The sequence below is a fragment of the Triticum aestivum genome, chromosome 7A (assembly GCF_018294505.1).
Source record: "Triticum aestivum cultivar Chinese Spring chromosome 7A, IWGSC CS RefSeq v2.1, whole genome shotgun sequence".
NCBI classification, from domain to species: domain Eukaryota; kingdom Viridiplantae; phylum Streptophyta; class Magnoliopsida; order Poales; family Poaceae; genus Triticum; species Triticum aestivum.
Window position 1 is genome coordinate 687,491,188 of NC_057812.1, and position 23,897 is coordinate 687,515,084.

General features: G+C 44.1%; 3 protein-coding genes across 3 annotated transcripts; 1 reads left to right on the forward strand and 2 right to left on the reverse strand.

Moving 5' to 3' along the window:
- Window positions 1–299: 299 nt before the first annotated feature.
- LOC123154779 (villin-3) lies at window positions 300–10,738 on the forward strand. Its single transcript, XM_044573415.1, has 24 exons — window positions 300–530; window positions 2,695–2,814; window positions 3,128–3,227; window positions 3,627–3,695; window positions 3,789–4,031; window positions 4,142–4,319; window positions 4,397–4,529; window positions 4,661–4,823; window positions 5,170–5,317; window positions 5,424–5,524; window positions 5,663–5,818; window positions 6,225–6,293; window positions 6,380–6,448; window positions 6,553–6,690; window positions 6,812–6,940; window positions 8,339–8,486; window positions 8,612–8,622; window positions 8,707–8,847; window positions 8,934–9,062; window positions 9,154–9,219; window positions 9,598–9,922; window positions 10,007–10,236; window positions 10,326–10,506; window positions 10,611–10,738. The coding sequence occupies exons 2-23, from the start codon at window positions 2,759–2,761 to the stop codon at window positions 10,437–10,439; spliced, it is 2,916 nt and encodes a 971-aa protein (XP_044429350.1). The 5' UTR covers window positions 300–530; window positions 2,695–2,758; the 3' UTR covers window positions 10,440–10,506; window positions 10,611–10,738.
- A 980-nt stretch (window positions 10,739–11,718) lies between these two features.
- Window positions 11,719–13,671, reverse strand: LOC123154833 (protein DETOXIFICATION 16-like). The gene is made up of 7 exons (XM_044573461.1): window positions 12,884–13,671; window positions 12,726–12,812; window positions 12,575–12,631; window positions 12,243–12,481; window positions 12,029–12,147; window positions 11,851–11,935; window positions 11,719–11,771 (listed from the first exon to the last, which is right to left on the reverse strand). The coding sequence occupies exons 1-7, from the start codon at window positions 13,669–13,671 to the stop codon at window positions 11,719–11,721; spliced, it is 1,428 nt and encodes a 475-aa protein (XP_044429396.1).
- A 4,979-nt stretch (window positions 13,672–18,650) lies between these two features.
- LOC123154781 (uncharacterized membrane protein YMR155W-like) lies at window positions 18,651–20,598 on the reverse strand. Its single transcript, XM_044573416.1, has one exon. The coding sequence runs from the start codon at window positions 20,585–20,587 to the stop codon at window positions 18,773–18,775; it is 1,815 nt and encodes a 604-aa protein (XP_044429351.1). The 5' UTR covers window positions 20,588–20,598; the 3' UTR covers window positions 18,651–18,772.
- Between the last annotated feature and the right edge of the window lie 3,299 nt (window positions 20,599–23,897).

The window sequence follows — 23,897 nt, forward strand, 5'->3', positions numbered from 1 at the left end:
TTTAATCCCTAATCTTTGAGTAATACAAGAATTATTATTTTGCAAAAAGGAAAAAACTTTTGGACCAAATACACCACCCCGCCCTCCCCCTTTTCAAATTCCAGGCACCTGCCTAGTTTTGGCCCTTTCAACCCTAGCCCCGCCCCTTTCCTACCGGTGCTTCCTACACTGTCCGATCCATCATCTACGGCCAGGACAAGGTAAGGGCCGGCGCAGCAGCACCCTTGTCTTTTTGTCCCGCGGATATATGTAGCGCCGACCCCCCGAAGAATTCCGTCACCCACAGACTGCCTCCAGCCTGCACCTCCCTCCCGTCGCATCCCGTCTCGTCTCGTCGTCGTGCTCCTCCGCCCCCCATCCCTCCTCCTCCGCAGTCGGCCGCCGGCTCGCCTCCCAGTCTACCCGTGCAGCCGGCGCGTTGCACGGACGGGCTAGCCGGGTAAACCCGCGTCAGTTTCCCCAGTGCTAACTCCAGCCGGCAGGCGGCGGCGACAGCAACCGGCCGGCCGCGATTCGACCCCGACCCCAAGGTATGGACCGAAACGAATCCTCACCGTGTCTCCTCGCTAATCGTCTTTGCTTCGACGGGAATCGGGAGTGCGACAGAGATTCGTTGGGGCCGAAGGTGCGACGGGCGGCTCGGGGCCGACGACGTGAGTTGCCGAGGATCGGATCTGGGGCGCGGGTATCAATTCGCCGAGGAACGGCCGGCCGTTTTGACCGTCCGTCGTCTGTCCAAGTTTTTCTAGGATTTTGGTTTCCGCTTCGTTTCTCTTCCGGTGCCCGTCGTGATCTGTCTGGCGGAGGCGGCGTTTGTAGCTAGAGTTTCCGTCGTTGTTTTTCTTTCCGTGAGTTGGATCTATGCAGCGGGAAGTCGATTCAGTTCTTGTCTGGAGACGTTGGCTCCAACCTGATTCATGGCGTCGGTGTCGTCGTCGAGTATAAGCTGGGTGTCAGGCCTAGCAGAGAAACTGTTCCGTGAGTTGGATCTGAACTCGATTCAATTCTTGTCTGCCCTTTTTCTTTTCTTTTTGAGGGGTAATTCTTGTCTGCCTGAAGTTTTTTTTTTTTGAGACAATCTTGTCTGCCTGAAGTGGCTGCATGAAGTCGATTTTTGTTTGCAACTGCTGTCTCGCTCCGGTCCTGACGGCGTCCGGTCCTGAATTCAGGCATACTGCAGAAAATCTAAGTACGAAGAGAATAAAAAAGTAAAGTCGTAGTAGTTTATCGTATTTGGGCCGGATACCACGACTCTCTGGCGCTGTGGGCCTGTGGCGATCCAAGAAAGAAAAGAGATCGATTTCCTTCCTGTGTCCCTCCCTCTCCGCTGGCCGACGCCGCCCGCTGCACCCACCGCCGTCACCCAAGTTGCCGCCGGTGTCCGCACCTCGCCCCGCCCCGCCCCGCCCTAGATTGCGTTCGTGTGTGCTCTCTCGTCGCCGTTGCCCATTGCGCCGCCGCTGTCATTCCCACTCCAAGCGGGCCATTCCCCTGCTCGCCGCGCATGGCTGCCTTCCGAACGCCCCGCCCAGATCCCGGCAGCCTCGGCGCCCGCGCATGCCAAATCACGGGTCACAGCGGCACTAGCACCCCAGCGCGGCGGCCCCCGTCCGCGCTCCGGCAGCCCAGATCCGATCGGCCGCCAAGCCTGCCCGCGCGGGTCACATATGACATATCCTGGTGCTCCGTAAACAGGGGCTGGCGGAATGGATGCGAACCCAACCACCGTCCGTCCAGAGATGAGGCGACCGTCAGGAAGACTCCTCGTCCTCGCCATCCACTGCCTCGCGCTCTCCCACGCCACCGCCGCCGCCGCTGCTCAGCCTCACCCTCGCTCTGCTCCGTGCCCTTGCTGCACAGGTTGGCTCCACAAGCTGAGAACTGAGAGACAATCAGAACAGACGAGCGATGCTGCTTTGGCAGGAAAACCAACACGTATTGTCTAGATTAATCACCCAGGCCTACACTAACATTTACCTAAGTTTGTATTTATTTACCGATTAGATAAATCTTAGTGTATGATGTGTGCTTTGACTTCGTACCATTTGGTTGATCAAATTTTGCCTCTGTTGTGGACTTGTGGATTCATCTTAAGGATGTTCAGAACCTAGAACCTCAAATTTTAGGCGCTAATGACTTGACAGCGAGTGGATTCTTAAACATGTCCATATACAGAGTCCAGGTGTGCATACCTGCATCTCGTTTCCACCGGCGGGTGTGGGCGGTTTCAGATCGGGCGCAGCTTTATTGAATACCAGACATGTGTCCAGATCTTCTCTTTATTGTCTCAAATTCAGTAAATTAGCTAGTGATTGGAAATCGATTAATTTAACTGGTCATCGCAAATCTTAGGTTTGTATTGCACTACATGCTCAATTGGATATGAGCAACTCTTGGTGTATACTCCAAGATGGTTGACATTGGATCTGTTTTGTAATAGCTAAACCTTCGACTGTATCGAAAATAAGCCTTCTGGACTGCTGCCGCTGTTATGGGCAAGCTCTCAAGGTTTTGGTATCATGCTGCTCTCAGTGAGCTGTTTGAGTAGGAAGCATTTTATGCTTTTGAGTTTTTGCTAGCTAAATATGTATGTGAAAAGTAATTTGTACTGTTTGTGAATATTCTTGTTCAAGATTATTTTAAAGCTTTCGCTGCTGCATATGGAATTTCTACTTATGAATTTTTTTATTGCAGTACACGCCTTCTCTTCTGTATCGAAGCAAAAGAGACTTTAGACTAGTCAAAATCTAGGGGAACTATGGTGATCTCAATAAGGGAAGTGGATCCTGTCTTCAAAGGGGCAGGCCAAAAGGAGTATCCTTCAATTGCTAATTTGGTCACTGAATTACATAATAATTTTGACTTATTTTTCCTATATTGGTCTATGTCATATATTTTTATTTCTCATTACTGTTATGCGGTGCTGTTTTAAATTAATGATGTGTATTCAATAGGAAATTTGTAGTACACATAGGTCAGCTACACATTTGATGGCTGGAAGTCTTGAGAAAATATCACATTTAGTTAATACACTAGCGAGCATGATGCTGCAATTGGTATACAATTACATTGCTTTGTATAATATTTGTTAACTTATCCGTGGATAGTCATCCTTAACAACCCTTAGTGGACTGGAGATATGGCGAATCGAAAAGTTGCAGGCTGTTCCTGTTCCCAGGGAATCACATGGGAAATTTTTCACAGGAGATTCTTATATAATATTAAAGGTACTCTACCCTTTCTGTATTGTGTAGATGTGCCTAAGTTCTGTGATTAATTATGTAAGAGAAATTGGTCTAGAGATCTATATGTTTGTCAACAATGTAACTAATTTCATTCCTAAGATTGTATTTGATCTCAACCTCACTGAATATTGAATTATCCTGCCTCCTTTCTTACCATAATGAAGCAATCTTATACTGGATGCAGTTATTATTTTCTAACATGTTTGATTGTTTCACATCTTTTTTATGTGATGTAATAATGATGATGATAATATCGTCAGCGTATTGGAGATATGCCACCTCTTTAGGAATTAATTACTCTGTTTGTAATAGTAGTGAGAATGCAGTTGTTTGTATTGATTTGTCATATTGAGATTATTAATTACTTTATCATTGGAACAGACGTCCGCCCTCAAAAATGGTTCTTTTTGTCAAGAGATCCATTATTGGCTTGGGAAAGATACCAGTCAGGTTTGCTATTACATTTCAATCTCTCATGCTAGTTGCAGATATCCTAGTTAATGAAATGGCAAATTCACTTGTTTTAGTTTAATTAATAAATAGGATGAAGCTGGTATAGCTGCAATCAAGACTGTGGAACTGGATGCTGCTCTTGGTGGACGTGCTGTACAATACCGTGAAGTACAAGGAAATGAGACTGAAAGATTTCTTTCATACTTTAAACCTTGTATCATACCAGTGGAAGGTGGAGCTGCATCTGGTTTTAGGCAGGCTGTAGTCAATGAGCGGGAGTATGTGGCACGATTATTTGTCTGCAAAGGAAAACACACTGTCCAGGTTAAAGAGGTGAAAAAAAATCTGCTTCCCCTGTAAAAATTTCCTGCTTGTATTTTGTCACTGCCATTTTCTGTGATAGCTACCAAACTAACATGCCGTGTTGCTCTTCCCCATAACAGGTTCCTTTTGCACGGGCATCACTGAACCATGATGACATACTTATCTTGGATACTAAGTCAAAGATATTCCAATTCAATGGATTGAATTCGAGTATTCAAGAGAGGGCTAAAGCCCTGGAGGTTGTGCAATACCTCAAAGATGCCAACCATGAAGGAAAATGCGATGTGGCTGTGGTTGGTAAGTTCATGTTTGAACAAAAGGTCTAAATTGGACAAAGTCCTTTTTTCCAGAATTATAATTTACTCTTTCAACAGATGATGGAAAGTTGATGGCAGACGCTGATGCTGGTGAGTTTTGGGGTCTCTTTGCTGGATTTGCTCCTCTGCCAAAAAAGACATTTTCTGAGCTCGATGGAAAAGATAATGATTTCCCTTCAAAGCTGCTCAGGTAATATATTACAGGAAACATATCATAGGGGATTTCAATTCTTTCTACAGTAAATGCACTCCTAAATCTGTGGTTAGGTTGCATATCTGTTTTCCCCTACTAATCAATATCATTTTTCTTTATATTTTCAGTGTAAATGAGGGCCAAACATTTCCCTTGGATTGTGAAGATCTAACAAGAGAGCTGCTAGATTCAACAAAATGCTACTTTCTGGACTGTGGATCTGAACTTTATGTCTGGATGGGTAGAGAAACAGTACTTGAAGATAGGAAACAAGCAGGACTGGCCGCTGAGGTAACATCTTCTTGTTTCTGCTCTCTGGACTGAATAATTTTTATGGTTGGTGATAATTTAGCAGCTTAGATTAATGGAGTGGCATATATGATTGAGAGTTTCTGGTTCAAAGGCAGTTTAATTGGTTTCCACAACTTAACTATCGTTAGGGGGAAAAATCCTACAACAGGTGGATCCCAGAGATATTAAGTTAGACACGGCATGCATCACTATGGTGATGAACCATATAATTGCTTATGGAAACGTGGCCACCTAATGCTTTTGTTAGGCCCAGATTAATAATTTTATTTTTGCAGTGGCAAGTATTAACTTTTCCATGATGGTGCTCGTATTCTCACTTATGTAGGAGTTACTCCGTGAAGGAAATCGGCCAAGATCTCACATCATTCATCTCATGGAAGGATTTGAGACGGTTATATTCCGGTCGAAGTTCAGTAAATGGCCCAAGAAAGTTGAGACAGTTGTGTCAGTTGAAAGCAGAGGAAAAGTTGCAGGTTAGAATCGATATCATGGATTACTTTTTCTTATTAATCATGGATTATATATTTTTTATTTTTCTAACACTATTAAAATTATTGATATATAAATAATTTTTTGTAGCCCTTCTGAAGCGCCAAGGATTTAATGTTAGGGGTGTGGCAGAAGCTGCTCCTTTGAAGGAAGAGTCTCAAGCTCACATTGACTGCACAGGAAACTTACAGGTCAGTCCAATTTCCTTTCTTGCTAAATATTTGCAACAAGACCAATCACATACTTCGCAGTTATAGCTGCTGCATTATTGCTTGTTGAGCGGTGGTGAGAAAACACTTGTTGAACTGTTGTGGGAAAACACTTGTCAGGTTTGGCGTGTAAATGATTGTGAAAAGACGTTCCTTTCGTTCTACGAACAATGCAAGTTCTACAGTGGAGATTGCTATATCTTCCAATATAGCTACCGTGGTGGTGATGGCGAGAATTGTCTTATCGGTACTTGGTTTGGCCAGAAGAGTATTGAGGTAACTATTTAACATGTGCTATCTTTTGAGTGTAAGTTTCTGAGACAAAAGTAACGTATAAGATCATGAAAATGTACTAGATAGATTACTGGTTAATGGGAGTTAGTAAACTGCAAGTTCTCTTGCCTCCCCGGATTTGTTTCTCTCTGAGATTCATGACAGCAATCACTGCCTTCCTTTACAATTTGGATATTTTTTTCTTCATGCTGTACTAACATGTACTATATACAATATTTCAAGATGCCTTTGTGTTGTGGTAAGTGCGAATATATCGAGCATACCTTTTCTCTTATGGAGAAAAACATTGGATTAATTAGAATATGAGTGGGCCACATTTCTAGACATACTTGAAAGCTCTCAAGCTCGAGAATAATTAACTAATCATGTGTTTTTTTTGTGACGACAGGAGGAGAGGAGTGCAGCCACTTCCCTTGCTCATGCGATGGTTGATTCACTAAAATTCCAGGCAGTTCTGGTAAAATAATCAACTTTGTCTGTGGCTGAAAAAATCGTAAAATCATGCTTGATTATTTCAACCTAAAAAAGCTCTGGTTATCACAGGTTCGCCTTTATGAAGGAAAGGAGTCCATGGAGTTCTTTACTATATTTCAGAACTTGGTTATATTCAAGGTCTGCCTTTTACTAACTCTTCTGTTAAGCTTCACTGCCAAATGTATCATTTTACTCTGACAATATATGCACCCTTACATTGTGAAAAAATCTCAATAATGCAGGGTGGTGCTAGTACTGGATACAAAAAATATGTCTCAGAAAATGGCACTGAGGATGATACATATTCGGACAACGGTGTTGCACTTTTCCGGGTTCAAGGTTCAGGACCGGAAAATATGCAAGCGATTCAAGTTGACACGGTACATTCGGTTTCAGTCTATCTTCACTGGACATGGCATTGTGCTCATGATATTAAGTCCATTTTATCTTAGCTCCTATTTATGCCAGATGTTTTAAATTTGATATTGTACTTCTTACCAGGCAGCACCATCGCTGAACTCTTCTTATTGTTACATACTACATGATGGAGACACACTATTTACTTGGGTTGGGAACCTAAGCTCCTCAATGGACCACGGGCTTGCCGAGAGGCAGCTAGATGTGCTCAAGGTATGACTACGATCATGTCGTGCAAATGTGTTTGATCATTCAAATGAGCTGCTATGCTGCCACATCACGCTGACTGACTTAATATGATATTTAATTTATCTGTATGTGTTTCTATTTCCCAATCTTATCTAGTTTTCATTTTTATAAAATGTTATGGACACTTAGTCACTATAAGAACCTGAACCATGTTGTGGAGATGATTTACATTTTATTGCTTTCTGGTTAAAATTGACAATTCTGAACTTGCCACGACACTTCAGCCAAAAATAACCCCTTCCTGAAACTTTAGCCAAATCTGACCCTTTTAGGTCAGTGCTGGCCACCCTGGCATTGAGGCAGCACAACCCTAGCACTACTTAGCACCATCGTCAATGGTGCTGATGAGGTGCCCATCCTCGCTGGTGACTTGGACGGTTGACCCTATGTGTATAAGTTCAGTGCCAGCGAGCATTCCTTATCCTACCCGACCTAAACGCCACGGGCCCTGGCCCTGACCCTGATCCTTGCAACATGTAAATGCTCCGTGCAGCTGTGGGTGGGCCACCCTTCCACTAATGTAGTCCCCGAGGCACAGCCGAGAGAATATCCAGTGGAAACCAAGTTTTGGTGGAAACATGTGAAAATCAATTGGAAAATATCATTCTGATGTTTCAAAAGTTCTGTCAAATATACACTGTAACATGTTTCACAAACATTGTAACATTTCAAAATTAAATTAAATTTCACACGCGAGCTATGGAAAAACACAGCATCAATTTCAGTAATCTCCCGTTTTTATACGTTTCACTTTTTTGGTTGCTGAACTATGTTTTTTCATAGCTCCCAAGTGAAATTAAATTTGAAACTGCTTGTGGAACGCACCTCTCCAACACACTGTGTCCCAGTTCTTTTGGTCGATTCTTCCAGAATCTTGAACCCATATTTTTTGACAATCATAGCTATTTAGATCTTAACTTGCTAGGGTTGTCAAAAAGGTATGAGTTTAAGATTTGGGAGAATCTTAGGGGAGGTCCGATTCTCAAGATTCTGGGAGAATTGGGCAAAAGAACTGCGCCATGTATTCGTTCTGATGTTTCGAAACATTTGACCAACCATGGCACTGACCTACCCAACATCCTCGTCAGAGAACCTGGTGCCCTTTACGGCATGTGAACGCACCGGTGAGTAGTGCTACCGCAGCGGTTGGGTTGCTGGCACTGACCGGAAGGGTCAGATTTACCTAAACTTTCTGGGAGGTTTTTTTTTTGGCTGAAGTTTTGTGGCAAGATTATAATTAGAGCACATCTTCTATACCATAGTTTATTTAGCTGTAACACATCCAATTTCTGTGCACGACTGGCATCAAACATATATCATGTATGTCATAACACTGACCCTTTCCATTCTGCTCATCCACAGCCAAATCTCCAGTCAAGATTGCTCAAGGAAGGATCAGAATCTGATCAATTTTGGAAGTTACTTGGAAGCAAGTGTGAGTACCCAAGGCAGAAGATTGCGAGAGATCAAGAAAGTGACTCTCGTTTGTTCTCTTGTACCTTTTCAAAAGGTAAAAAAAGTTCATAACATTTCTCGTATCCGTTCATTTCTCTTAGACAGTTATCGACGTACTGTACTTACTCGTTTTCTCCTTTTGAATTAATATTTTCTGTGGCATACATTGGGGTAATGAAGGGGTGCTTAAGGTGAGCAATTCTAAAGTTTATACTTATTATTATGAAGATAAGAAAACATGATGAGAAATTAATGGTGGTCTGCTGATGTTGCAGGCTAGAGAGGTATTCAATTTTACACAAGATGATATGATGACAGAGGACATATATATTTTGGACTGTCATTCATGTCTCTTTATATGGGTTGGACAACATGTGGACACAAATATACGAGCACGTGCTTTGAGCATTGGAGAGGTATGTGAGAATATCATGGTTTCTCAGTGTATATAGAAAGTTTGTTTTAGTTTACGCTGGATTCACGAAGCTTCCATTTCCGCCAGAAATTTATTGAACTTGACATTCTAATGGAAAACTTGTCACAAGAAACGCCACTTTATGTTATCACTGAAGGAAGTGAGCCCCAATTTTTCACAAGGTTCTTCTTCACTTGGGACTCTGCAAAATCAGCTGTAAGCATTTTTCCTTGTGGGTTCATATGTTTTTTCTATCGTGTAAACTTCAGAAGCTAACCTCATGTGTTTTGTCTTATAAATGATTCAGATGCATGGTAACTCATTTGAACGGAGGCTGTCTATAGTGAAGAATGGAGTAAAACCAATAAGAGATGTAAGACTTCTGTAGCTTTTGATTTCCTTTTGAATCTCCTAAATTTTCTCTCTGTATATTTCTCCCAAGTTATTGCAGCACTCTTCATTGGAACATTAGTAATAGGAATGTTTGTATATTGGTGGTACTCATTAGTCATGACTAACTGAAATAACCTCGTGATGCCATTGGCTGATTGTCTATGTTTTTGCTAGTAGTATATTTTAAGCCAATACCACATAGATGCCAGGATAAAAATGCTACTACCATCAGACGTAAATTTTGAGCATTTGTTGAACACTGTATCATGTATGAACATATGAGATGCCCAAATGGCATTACCAGGTGGCATATGCATTCCTTCTCATAAAGCTGAACTTTTGGTTATGTAATTGGCAGAAGACTAAAAGAAGACCGGCATCATCATCACACACTGGAAGATGCATTGTACCTGATAAACCTCACAGGAGAACTACGTCTTCCAGTCCTGACCATGTAAGAGTTAGAGGAAGGTCGCCATCATTCACTGCATTGGCTGCCAACTTTGAGAACCCAAATGCCCGAAATCTGTCAACTCCACCTGTTGCTACAAAGCCGTCTCCAAGGACGACTCCAAGGACTTCCCCTGAACCTGTGAAGTCACACCAGAGGTCTGAATCAATCGCTGCAATCTCCGCTTTGTTCGAGCAGCCTAGGCGAAATCTGATACCGAAGTCAAGGAAAGGTATGCTAGCATTCTCGGCAAGGAATACATTTTACTACCTTGCAAACATCTTATCTGCTATGAACTTATCATTGTCCAAAGCAGGTCGTGCTGTAAACAAACACCAACCTGAAGCAAGCAAACCTGAACCAGAGGCAAATGCCAAGGAGACCACCCCTGCTGTGGAGGATGGGCAGACTGTAACTCCAGCGAAACAGGAAGATGCAAAGGAGGGTCAACCGGAAGGCGTGGAAGGGCTTCCTGAGTACCCTTATGATCGCCTGAGGACATCTTCCACCGATCCTGCCACAGCCATTGATCAAGCCAGGCGCGAGGTATCCTACTGTTCTCATGACGCCCATATCATCTACGCCTCCTCCATACCTGACAGTCTAATTAACACGGCTGCATTGGCACCTTGCAGATGTACCTGTCTTCGGCGGAGTTCAGGGAGAAATTCGGGATGACGAAGGAGGCTTTTGCCAAGCTGCCAAAGTGGAAGCAGACTAGGCTCAAGATCACGCTCCAGCTGTTCTAAAACCTTCTTCTGTGTGACAGGCTGTTGTATCTGCGTAGTGAATGAACGGCAGCGAGATGTTTCAAAGGTAAATCTCATTCGCCACAGGCACATCAGGATCTGCAAATGTTATATCTGCTTGCAATCAATCATTTCCCCTTTTGAAACCTGACATTTGCGGTGCTTTTTTAGGTGAACTAGCAGGTGTTCTGCTGATGCATGAATTGGAGATAGAAAGGAATAGTTACAGGCTTGTATCATTTTTTCGAGCTGGAGGGTGTCCTGAGGACAGTAGCGTTACAAATATATATATATATATATATATATATATATATATATATATATATATATATATATATATGATGTAAGTTAGGCAATGAATGAACCGGGCGAAGGAGCCCTTCTGTCAGAAAACTTGGGCGGTGGAAAAATGGTGTACCAAGAGTGTTATGTAAAACGTTGGCTGTTGTCTTATACTTCCAAGTTTGTTGTCTAAAGTGCTCATTCCCTGTGCAATTTTGTGATCGAACTTACAATCCCTATTCTTTCGGAAATGTCTGACCTAAATGTTTTAGACATGGGAAAACAAATGTTTTTCATGACAATTTATATTGGCGCGAGGATGACAAATTTAGTATACAAGCACGGCAATTTTCTGTCAAAAAAATGAGCTGAGGCAGATTTGTCATGCCCGTGAACTAAACTTGTCATCCTCGAAGACCACAAATTGCGATGAAAAACGTTTGATTTGCCATGCCTAAAAATCTGACGTTAGCTAGATATTCGGGTCCTTTTGATTGACCTCTTTCTAGGGGTTGTTAACTTATTGGCAACTCTATTTCTGAGGAGCAGCTGCTCAAATTTACTTCTCAGAAGGTTATCCTCCCTCTCACCTGCTCCCTCTCCTTCCCCTGTCTCCCTTCTCCGAATATTTCCTCCCTGTATCAGCTACTTCATTCAGATTCAGAGATATACTAGTGCTATCAGCGGCAACTTCCTGTGTTCCTTACAGTGACATTGTGTGATTCCTCAACAAAATACGCTCTACATCTCCAACTATGCTAAATGCAAAGTATATATTAAGCATATATTCCGCATGACAGAAATAGTCAATAGGAAATAAACAATTTCTTACAAAATTATTAACAATCTCACTCTCTCAAAAAACAAGAGAAAAATAATTGACAATATCAAGTGATGCTGGTGACACTATAATCTTAGCCCACAATATTCACATTTTCTACCCACTCCTCGAAGCAAATTGGCCTGTCTATACACATAACAATCAGCCGAAGGATCTTCATGCAAACGGAAGAGAAGTTCCTAACACCATGTCTTTTGCCTTAGTTGACTGAAACCAAATAAAGAGGGGTCACGCATTGCTGTCCAAAGGAAAATTCTATGGTGCTGCGCAAATTGCAAGCTATTATCCCATTCTCCCAGTTTATAGAAAGTACGATCCACACGAGCAACACAAGCTTGATGAGGCTGCCGCAGAGGATGCCGAGCCAAAGCCCCTATTGGTTCGGAGCCACAACAATTTCGTTCTTTCAGGCATATTCATGTAGTTTCCCGGCACAATGTTAAGTTCATTCTGACATAGTACGTACCATCCCGTTCAAATGCAGGACGAATGCAAGCAACACGGCCAAGGGGATGCCCGCCAAGTAGAACGCGGCGAGGTTGACACGTGCGCCGATCTTCTGCTCACCACATCCATAGAGCACACCTGTTTGTGATGTTCAGACAAAGATCATGTCACTATGTGTCTATGTTTGATATTGTTGTAAATCTGTGACAATGTGGGGAATTTCATCTATGTACCTGAAAGAGATGTGTGGATTCCATCTATGAAGAAAGATATGGCCAGGACAGGGATCATCCTGGCAATGTATGTGACGACTTCCTCCTCGTTGCTGTACATGTAACCCCAGGATTTGCGTAGCAAAATCATGGTGATGGAGATCACGGAGCCTGCAAGCAGGGCCATGCACACGACCACTCTGGTTGCTAGCCTCGCTGCCTGAGGCCTGCCGGCGCCGAGTTCGTTGGAAACGCGCGTGCTGTATTGCAAATGAAGGAAAAAGCAGAGACAGACACCCATCAGCATATACATATGCAGCACTAAGCATTTTTGTTTGAAAGTTTCACTGCACCTTACGGCTGCGCAGAGACCCAATGGCACCATGAACATGAGAGCGCCGGTATTAAGACTGCACAATTCAGTAATGCAATACTCAGAGAAGTAGGGGAAGGCAAAAAAATTGGTGAATTGTGGATTATAAAAAGGTCTCTTGGTTTGATCACCATATCGATAATACTGAGGTTTCAAGCTTAGGATTAGGCAGCAGGCCAGAGAGCAGCACAAGCAGCTCAAACGACCACCATTCCAAGCTGCACATTAAGAAGAATTAGGTATGCTAGCATCCAACGATTAAGAAGAATTATTGAGGGTTTTGTCTCACCAAACCATCATGGCCGAGGGGACGGCGAGCTCGGCGAACTGGCGAAGCTCCTTGAAGGCCTCCATGGAGAACCCAGTCCACGTCCTCTTGCAGGCGCCGGACAGCCTCGTGTACAGGGACAACATGGCCAGGTTCGTGGAGTAGGAGACGGCGGTGGCCAGCGCCGCGCCTTTGCTGCCCATGCCCGCCTTATACACCAGCGCCCAGCAAACAAGGATGTGGCTGAGCGAGGTGACGGCGGAGCTGACCATGACCGGCACGACGATGCTCTGCGTCTGCAAGAACCGGATGTGGCACACGAGGGGGACGTACGGGACGAGGGCCGGGATGAGCCACCGCGCGTAGGCGCCGGCCTCGGCGGCGATGGCCGGGTCCTGGACGAGGAGCAGGAGGATCCGGGCGGTGCTGGCCCAGACGAGGGCGACGGGGACGCAGGCGAGCGCCAGCACCAGCATCGCCCGCTGCTTGTAGACGCCGAGGAGGCCGTACCGCCGCGCGCCGAACGCCTGCCCGCACAGAGTGTCCAGCGCGCTCGCCATGCCCACCAGCAAGCTGAAGCCGGTCACGTTGGCGAGGGACGTGGCGAGCGAGGCGCCGGCGAGGGGCAGCTCGCCGAGGTGGCCCACGAACATCACCGACACCAGCTGCAGCGCGTACCGGAGGATGCCGCTCGCCACCAGCGGCCCGGCCAGCTGCAGCAGTCGCTTCGCCTCCGCCGCCGCCGCCGCATGCTCGTCCCGCTCCGCGGGTCCGAGCAGCGGCTGCTCGTCCACGCCCGACTTCTGCATGCTTGTCATCTTTACGGTTTACTGCCTTCAGCTGAGAGCTGGGTGCTGGAGTAATAAGATTGTGAGGAACAGAGGAAGCAGGGTACTGCAACAGAATCTGTGGAAGCTGCGTAGCAAATGTTACATTTGTAGTGATTTTCTACAGTCGCTGCCAAGCACTAGACGTTGGTGCGGTGATTGAGACTGCGAGTAAACCAAACAGAAACCTACTGTACAATGTGAAATATAACTTTCCCGCCAAAAACAATGATAACGTGGAATGCAACTTGGTAGCCACTTTGGTTTTGGGCCGCATTAACTAATTAAAGCAACTCATAGATTAACAGGGTGTGGTGGGTGTTCTTACTAGGATGTTTCCAAAAGCAAGCTCATGGTGTCATATAGTAGTATCATTTTTTTTGGCGGGCAAAGTTGTATCTTGTATTTCATATTCAGGATTGCTGACCACATGGTGTATGTGGTGAGCAATCTTAAAACAAATATTGTCGGTTGCTATTTGGGTTATTCGCGCTAACCAGATGGAGCGCACATCAGGTGTGTAGCACCAGGCAATTCCCATTGCAAGCCTCGATAGTCTACCAACCACGACCCATCAAATATCACGCACCATGAAGCCAAGGAGTCTTCTTCTTCAGTGGTAGGCCCTGTGTTGAGTAGGCAAAAAATTTCTGGAACCCTATGCAAGCTCTAAAATAAATAAGACCTACCTCCGAGTGGTAAATCTATAAATATGTGTCAACACACAAAAACAAATATTACCAATGACTCGTTATGCGGGAAGATCTGATTTCTACAACCCTCTGAATTGTCGGTGGTGGATTGTAAGTGTTGAATGGAGAACGGGATGTAATCAGACTAATGAACTTGTGTCATTCATTGATCATCAGATTGACATTTATACAAGGCTCCTTAGCTTCAAACTATAGTGTGTTGGATGCCTTGTGATCTTTGCTTTTGAGCTATAGAAATTGTTTTATCTAGCTCGGTGTTATGTCTGTTATCTTTGGTTTCTTGACTTTATCAATTTAAAGTCGGGCACTGCTATCGCTTAAAAAAGGCACACCACCTTTCCAATTCATCAACTAGAATCAAGTGGCTGCACGGAAAATCCATCATGCGAGGCACGGAGCATTAAATTAGAATAAACCAAACCTAATCGTATCTCCAAGCATTCGTTGTGTCTGGGTACTCTACCCCCAAATGTCTTCGGAGATCTCAATTCCAGTTGCTCAATAATTGATCATATCCATGCTTGCAGTTCGCATGTCTTTATGGTAGTAGTATTTAGTTAATTGCTTCTGGCTAGCTTGGTTATAGCTGTCAATGGCCCCTAGATAATTCTTTCCAACGTGCAGCTCGAGCGTAAGATACCCATTTGACTACTTCTGACACAGGAATTTTGACACGGAATGCATATACAGGTCCCATGTAATCCTACCCAAAAAATGGATTAAGCCACATAAGTTTCTTGCACACACAATTGCAACTTCACTTGATAGGACATTCGCAGGGGCATGTAATTGCGTGGGCACTCACTTGCCAAGCTCTGCCGTCCGCTCGATTTCCCTTGCGAAAGCGTGGTAACTTTGACCTCGGGGAAGGAAGTTGTCTGAAAACATATTCTCGATAACTTGTGTGTAAATAGTGTGGTAATATATGGACCACAAGCATGGTAATTCACGCACAAACACCACAGTAACTTTATTCTAAAGAAAGTTGTTGAAAACGTACCACATAACTCATGTATAAATAACATGATAATATACGCACATCCAAGCTGATAATTTACTTAGCCCATGCCTGGTATTTATTTGTAGAAAAAAAGTTGTCAGAATATATCAAAATCGTATCTAGTTTCGTAGGCCTCACAGAGATGGAGTTTTTATGTGAAAACAATTTTTTGATGGATTGACGGTTTGAGCTATAAAATATTTTAAAGCTTCAAAATATGAAGAATTTAGAATGACATCAACTTTTCCCCCTCTAATGCATGCACACATGTACATGTGAAGAGAAGATTGGAGGAACTATTTTTGTGCTCGGTAATTTATGTGTAAACAGCATAATAATTTATGCACAACCCACATGATAACTTGTGTAGCACGCGCGTGGTAACTTCTTACCTGAAGAAAAAGTCGTGGAAGCATACCAACATGGGATTTCGTTTCGATGATCTCGTCGCGATGAATTTTTTACATGGAAACGGATTTTCAATCAGAGCGATGATTTAAGCTACCAAACATTTTGAATTTTGATTTTTGAAAGAATCTTTGATGACATCAGCTCATCAAATTTGTCTTACATGCATGCACTTACTTTTGGAGGTACAAATACATGCATTGCTTTTCCTTGGACCACGGCAGCCACATTAAGAAAAAGGAAAGGAGGAGCTCACGAATCTGAAAATCGTTCGGATTTGTTGCTTATAAACATAAAGTTTGGTAGTTATCACACTCCTTACACATATTATAGGACTATACTTTTCAGTTTTCACCATCAGTAGAAGTTTTATGACTTAATGCAACACTTCTCTAAATCAGAAGATGTACTATATTTAAACTTTTAAACATTATTATATTGCAATATATTTTTGGGCTTGGCGTGCTTGTCAAAGTTCTAATCAATTCTCTTGGATTATGTTTGATTTTTTATGGAGAGAAAATACAACAGTTATAATAATGATTCTTATGTGATATAAATATAATAAACAAAAATTAAGAAAACTTAATGCCTTCTAAGTGTATGTACTTTCAATAAGAATTTCAATCAAAAAATAATAAATGGTGAAGATATTGCCCGCTAGCAGCCATCAAATCTGAATAATAATGTAGCTTAGCCGCGGTCTGGATTTAAATACATGTGCCATGTGAAGACACTAGCCAGCCACACACTTGCCAGCTGAATAGAAAAGGTACATTTTGTGGGTGAATAAAAATGTTCTACCTATAACTTACGCTAATATCACGTAGCTGTCATACTTGATGTGTTTCATCGCTTGCTCATCGGACAAGACACCATCTTACAACTACAGAAACTCCTACAAAATGAAGTCGTCTCGTCGTGCCGCCAATCAAGATTAGGCACATCACATTCCCAAGTCAACGAGAATCAAGTGGCTGGACATACATAAAATACATCATGTAAGGCACGGAGCATTAAACTATGATAAACCAAACATATAATCATACCTCCCAAGCGCTCGTTCTACCTCAGTATTCTATCCCCAATATCGTTGGAAATCTCAGTTCCTGTTTGCTCAATAATTGATGGTATCCATGCTCTTGCAGTTTAATCACACGGTTGTAGTATTATTTAGGCCAGTACTTCTCGCTAGCTTGGCTAAAGCTGTCTTCAACCCCTAAATAATCCTTCCCACGTGCTCGTCGAGCATAAGAAACTTATTTGACTATTTGGAACATTGAAATTTTGACACAACAGGATATATCCCACGTAATGTCATCATGACCTTTGTTTTTCGGGTTCCACTTCAGTACATCCCTCTTAATTGAATCAATGGTGAAGAAAAACATACCCTTCACATAAGAGGGTATAATCACTGCTGTCAACAAGTCCGTCAACTTTCCACCGTGTCTGATGTGCGTTCTGCTTGGTTGTCTCATAATGCTGCTCGATGTAGAGAACACATAACATGGAGACTAGATGATGCGCTGTGCGTTGCAACGGAATCAGTTGCAATATATTTCGAGAAATTTGATTGTATGAAAAATGAATATTCGAATTGATATTATATGAACTAAAAAAGTACATATTAGATATAGTATTTGATTTTGTATAGCTGAGTATTTGATTTTGTATAGCTCAAAATAATTATTAAATATAAGAATATAATGAAAACTTCTCAAATGCATGTAGTGCACCTTTGATGATGTGACATGTGTGGTGAGGTGGAATTTTTGCTTGGGGTCAATCAATAATATATTTTTCACATGCGGTTGCCCTTTCATGATATGACACGTGTGCATGTTAAGATATTAGAAATACACCTCATATAGAAATAGTGAGGATTAAGTAAATAGTATATAGGATTCACCAGGAAACTACATGCCTACCCATACATGTGCATCTGCATCTCTCGGTCAAGGTTGAGCACAAGGCTAAGTGGCGGTGTGGAAGCTAACACCATCGATGCAACCTCCAAAGAAACCATATCCGACAGTGGTGCAGGTGCCGAGGAGACGGCAACTGCAAGCAACAACAAGCACCAGAGCCCTCTTGCACTCAGGATCATGGTTTTCACTTTCAGTGAGATTTCAGCGAAATTCATTGAATTTCAGTAGACACTGAAATATTATGTTTCAGCCAAAATATTTCAGCAATTTCAGTACAACACAAGAATTCAAATATTTTTCAATATTTTTTTTCAAATTTTCAAATTTTCAATTGAATTCAAGTGAATATTTCGGTCATTCGGCTGAAATGCAAACTGAAATAACTGAAATTTAGTGAATTTCAGTGATTTTGATTGGTGAAATTTTGCTGAAACTGAAATTGAAAACCATGCGCGGGATACCTCAAGCTAGGGATGACATGTTTCTTAGCTATAAAACCTAAAAATAATAAAAAATATTTTTATGGCAAACAAACGAAAAACAATTTTGCTATGTCTCAGTCGACCTAGACTTCGTTATGTCTCAGTCAATAGTATCTTTCTTTGATTTTGCATGGAGATTCGTGCAAAAATGCTTTTCATTTTTTCTTTTTTCTTTTTACATACTATACCACTTTACTTAGACTTGGTGACCTAGCCACACCCAACGTATAAATGTTTTGAGCGCTTCGTAGAAGTTGTGGAAAAAAATCAATTCGCCAAGAAAAGATATTTTGAAATCATTTTGGAGTGCTGTCACACCCCATCCCGTGCACCGATCTTCATGATGATCCTGTCACGATCTTTGCTAGAATTATTTGCAGTCACATGCATGCCTGGTCGTACCATACTAAGAAGAGTCTTTGCCGTGGAAAGTTGGAAACCGTATTACCACATTAATTTGACAGAGAGTAACATCAGAAACATTACAGGTTCATCCACATCTTCTCTAAACTAAGTACTATTGTTTTAATCGAACGAATTAGTTAGTTATCACTTGAACTCGTCATTGTTGACCTCCTGCAGTTTCTTGTTCTTCCCCTGCTTCTTTGCCTCGTCCTCCTCTGTAACGACGCTGCCCTCCACCGTCTCCCCTCCTTGATAATCGGCGGCTGCGACGACGGGCGCCACCTTGAACTTGGCATAGATGTCACCCTTGTAGAAGTTTCTGGTCCTCCACACGAGCACGAGCGAGACGAGCGCGCCGGCGAGCGTGACCCCCGTGATGATGAGGAACGCGTGCTTGAAGCACATCACCCCCTTGCAGATCTTGTCGCCGACGGCGGCGGCGTGCCCGCCGTGCTGCCTGGCGGCCTCGGCGTCGTACATGCGGCCGGCGATGCGCACGTTGAGCACGTAGGCGCCGATGGGACTGGCCGCGGAGCCGAAGTTGAAGAGCGTGGAGTAGTACTTGAGGCCGAAGACCTCGGAGATGATGGAGAAGAGCAGCGGCCACTGCGCGCCGAAGCAGAAACCAAGTATCACCGACGCGGCGTAGAGGGACTGCGGCACGCCGAAGGCGATCAGGAGGTGGCCGACGCAGGAGAAGAGGAGCACGGCCGTGAGTGCCAGCGGCCGCGGGAACCTGTACCGGGCAACGAAGAACTCAGACATGTAGCCGGCGCCAACTCGGCCGGCGTAGTTCCAGATGCTGATGAGGGAGACGAAGGTGTTGATGCTCTTGTGCGGGTAGCCCAGCGACTGGCCGATCTGCGCCATGTTGTCGATGGCCGTGAGCGTGCCGCCGATGCCGAACACCGACACGACGAAGAGCACCAGCATCTCCACGCTCACCAGCGCCTGCATGATGGTGTAGTCCTCCCCCAGCGCCGGCGGCTTGAACATGTTGGTGAAGCAGCCCTTCATACCACACGACGGCTCGTCGTCCTCTTTCTTCGTGCTTGCTGCAGCTGGTTCCTCGACGGCGATGGCCGGCGGCTGCTGGAGAGACTCCTCGAGCTGGGAGACGGCGGCGTACTCCTCCTTGATGACGACGCCGAGGGGGAGGAAGAGGATGAGGAGGAGCACGGTGGCGCCGACGGCGTAGGCGGCGTGGGAGAAGCTGGGCACCTGCTTCTGCACCACGATCATGACGAGGAGGTAGGTGGCGAGCGCGATGGAGATGTAGAGGAAGCAGAAGAAGGGCTTGCTGTTGGGCTCATCGCCCTCGGCGCGTCGCCGGTAGGGCAGGACGCGAATGGTGTGGACGAAGAAGATGTAGACGGCGGCGGGGAGCCATGCGATGAGGAGGACGAGGGACTTGGCGTCGTCGCCGTAGATGGCGAGGTAGAGCTGCGTGTAGATGGCGCCGCTGAGGCCGACGAAGCCCTTGAGCAGGCCGATGACGATGCCGCGGCTCTCGGGGAAGTTCTTGACGCAGGCGACGAGCGCGCCGGTGTTGGAGAAGGTGAGCGCGTTGGCGCCGACGCACATGTAGATGCACATGAGCCAGACGGGCGGCGCCGCCGTGCGCTCAGTCAGCGCTAGGTACACCATGAGGTACCCCGCCAAATTCATGCCGGCGCCGATGAGGAGCACGGCCCAGGTGGGCGCCACCTGCTGCACCAGGCCGGAGACGACGCCGACGTTGGTGCCCAGGTCCTTGAAGAAGCCGAGCGTGTTGAGCGTCTGCTGGTTGTACCCCAGCACAGACCGGAGCTCCTTGGAGTAGAGCGCGAAGATGTAGGTCGACCCGGACGCCGCCATCACCACCATGGACGCGAACACCACGTACCACCGGCTGCGCAGCACCCGCCCCACGAACGCCGGGGTGCACATCACTGCCGCAGCCCCCTCGCCGCCGGCCATTTCTGAGAATTGGTGATAGAAAGATAGGTACAACACCAAGTGTGAGCTCTGCTACTTATAGCGACGTGACGACTAGTGTGTACCAGTTGACTAGTATTCTTGCCATGGCATGATGGTAAGCAGTTCATGGACCGAGAGAGACAGCTATGACCAATGGGGCAACCAAAAGATTTGGAGAAATGACAAGTACACCGCAAGGTGTAGCTGGTATAGTGGACTTTCGGTCAAGTTGCCGAGATTTGATTGGATGCTACTGCATCTGGTGTTCACCGGCAAGCTCAAGAGAGGGTATTTTACCATGTCCATATGGGCAGCATTGTGTGAGGATTAGTGGCGGCTAAGGTGTGTGGATGTGGACTAAATCCAGCACCGCCGGCACAGCATGGAGTTGACCAAAGACTATTTGGCCTATACCCCGTTGCTTTCAGTTGGCCAACTTTTTCTTCCGTCCCTCCCTGCGTTTTGGAATTAACCATGTGAAACGGCCTGCCTAAGACAAATTCAAGGTGACCAACATAAAATAAATGCTACTTTAGTTATGGTTGAAATTTGACATTGACTACTAAAGTGTCAGTGCGATTAACTGTAGCAGATCCAAAATAGGCTAGTAATACATGTTCACAAACTTGAAGAAAACATCACCCTCGTTTTTGGTATATATACCTCTAAAAGTATGTTAGATTTCACTGAAAATTTATTCATCTTATTTCATTTGCATGAGGTGGATGGGGGACTAAGGGGTTTTCTGCAAAGTGTGAATCTAAGTGGTGGGGTCTTTGTGCAAAAGTAGCAGAGCTTACCTTGCGTTCGCTTGATGCAGATCGAATGAAAAATAAATAATGGATGACAAACAAACCACCATCATCAAGAACGAGGTCTCTTATAGGAGTAGAGATTGGAGTATCTAAAATAAGATATTATTAGCTGACAAATAACAACCTTGTGTGTTGGTGGTATGATCATTTCCTGTTAAAGAAATAACTTCCCCAGCTTGTCATCGTCAAAAATCCGATATGATAAATCACCAAGGACTAACATGAGCCATTGAAGATGCTATTAACCAACACTTGCTATATAACACGACATAAAATGCAGTTTTTTTTTGCGGGAACGAACTTATATATGAGGTTGGATAATCAATTTTTCTATGATATTACTTTGTACCAATATATTCTGTCGTCTGAAAATGTATGTGCTCTAAATAATTAAAGGAGTATCTTACGCTCGAGGTGCACGTGGGAAGGATTATTAAGGGGGCATAGACAGCTCTAGCACGGCTAGCTAGAAGAAATGAACTAAATAATATAAGAGTGTGAACTGCAAGCATGGATAGTCAGTTATTGAGCAAACTGGAGTTGAGATGTCCAACGATATTGTGGAATATAGTATTGGGACAGATGGAATGCTTGGAGATACGGCTAGGGTTGGTTTAACATAGTTTAATGCTCGTGCCCCGCATGATGAGGTGATTCCATGGATTTTTCGTCCTGCCACTTGATTCTAGTTGACTTGCTGGGAAGGTGGTGTGCCTGATCTTGATTGCTTATAGCACATGATGTGTATATCACGCAGCTGCTGTCCAATGGACACAAATATGATGGGCTGTAGAGTAGGACAGCTAGCTAGATATGCTACATAGATAAATCAGTTAGATATACAAGTGTGTGCTGTGTAGAACGATTCTACTGTAGCAAAAATGTATTCATTCTATATATGTTGGTGGTATGAGCAATTGTTTGATAGCGTTTTTATCTTCTTTTTCTGCGGTTAGCTAGTTATTTCACATGGCAAAATAATTCAAATTCATACGGCGTCTAAGCGTACATTATGATATGATCCAGATTAGATGGCTGCTAGCAGGTATTTTCTTAGCTCTAGCTAGTTTAAGATCCTATATGATCACACCCTGAAGAAAAGATGATCCATGATCAATGTGAGCTGTAAGATCCAACAATTCATCGCGAGCTTAGCCGTAATTAGCTTAGACCGTGTCATGCTGGACAGCTAAAAGATAGGTTTATACTCTCTTTTCTGCGAAAACATATATTTACACTAACAAGAACAGTGGCGCTATATAGTAGTATATATATTATATTTAGGATTATTTAGCCCAATTCTATTTATTCATAAAATAAAACGTATTAATTCTATTTGGCCAGGCAACTGTGGGGTTTGCATTTTTTTCTCTCTTGGTGCGCCTGGTAGTTACTTGGCATGTCCAAACCATTTAAATTCAAGTGAGGGCTAACATACATTATGATTCAGATTAGAGGGCTGCTAAGACTAGCCAGAATGGAGAGTAACATACACTAGTAATATACACATATCCCTAAACTATGTTACTACCTTTATAGTGGGTAGTGAAGTGTGGTGTCATGCAAAGCTTCATTTATTAGGTTATAGACTCATATTGCATTAGGACATGTGATATTACAGTAACTAACCAAGTTACTCAAACTACCTCTCTCCTCATTAACTCATTGCCACATAAGCAAATTTGCTAAGTTGGACTCGATGTTATTGCTGAAGTTACTCCAACTGTGGCTAGTCTAACAGGTTTATTCTTTAGCTCTGGCTAGTTAAGGTCCTCGACGAACACCCTAAATAAATGATCCACGATAATCACTGTGAGCTGTGAGATCCAGCATTTGATCGTGGCCTTCTTCCAAAAAAATCAGGAATGTCCTGAAACCAGTGATCATGCCAATGTTTCATGAATTTTATATTGGGACTTTTGACATGTCTTCAATACATTTTGGTGTTATTATCCTGATCCCCAAAGTTGTTGGGGCTACGGACATTAGACACTTCAAACCTATCAGGGTGATCAATGTTACTTCAACGCATCTTCTTCAAAGTCCGCGCGACACGACTAGCCCATGTAGCTGAGGGGCTGGATCACCCCCTTCAAACGACATTTCTGAAGGGACGACAGATCCATGACAGTATCCTGGCCCTTCACGAGATTATTGATGAGGTTAGGACACGTGGACATAAGGGTGTTTTCCTCAAGTTGGACTTTCAGAAGGCCTATGATTGTCTGGACTGGTCCTTCTTTCTGTTAGTCCTTCAGCGTCGGGGCTTTGAAGAAAGACAGTGTTCTTGGATCATGTCGTTGGTTCGGTCTGGTAAAATAGTGATTAATATTAATGGAGAGGTGGGTCCATTCTTTATGTCCTCTACGGGAGTTAAGCAAGGGGATCTAATTTCCCCACTTCTCTTTAACCTCGTTTGATGCTTTAGCAGGCATCCTGGATAAAGCTAGGATGGCAGGTCATCTCTCGGGGGTAGTTGGGCACTTGATCCCTGG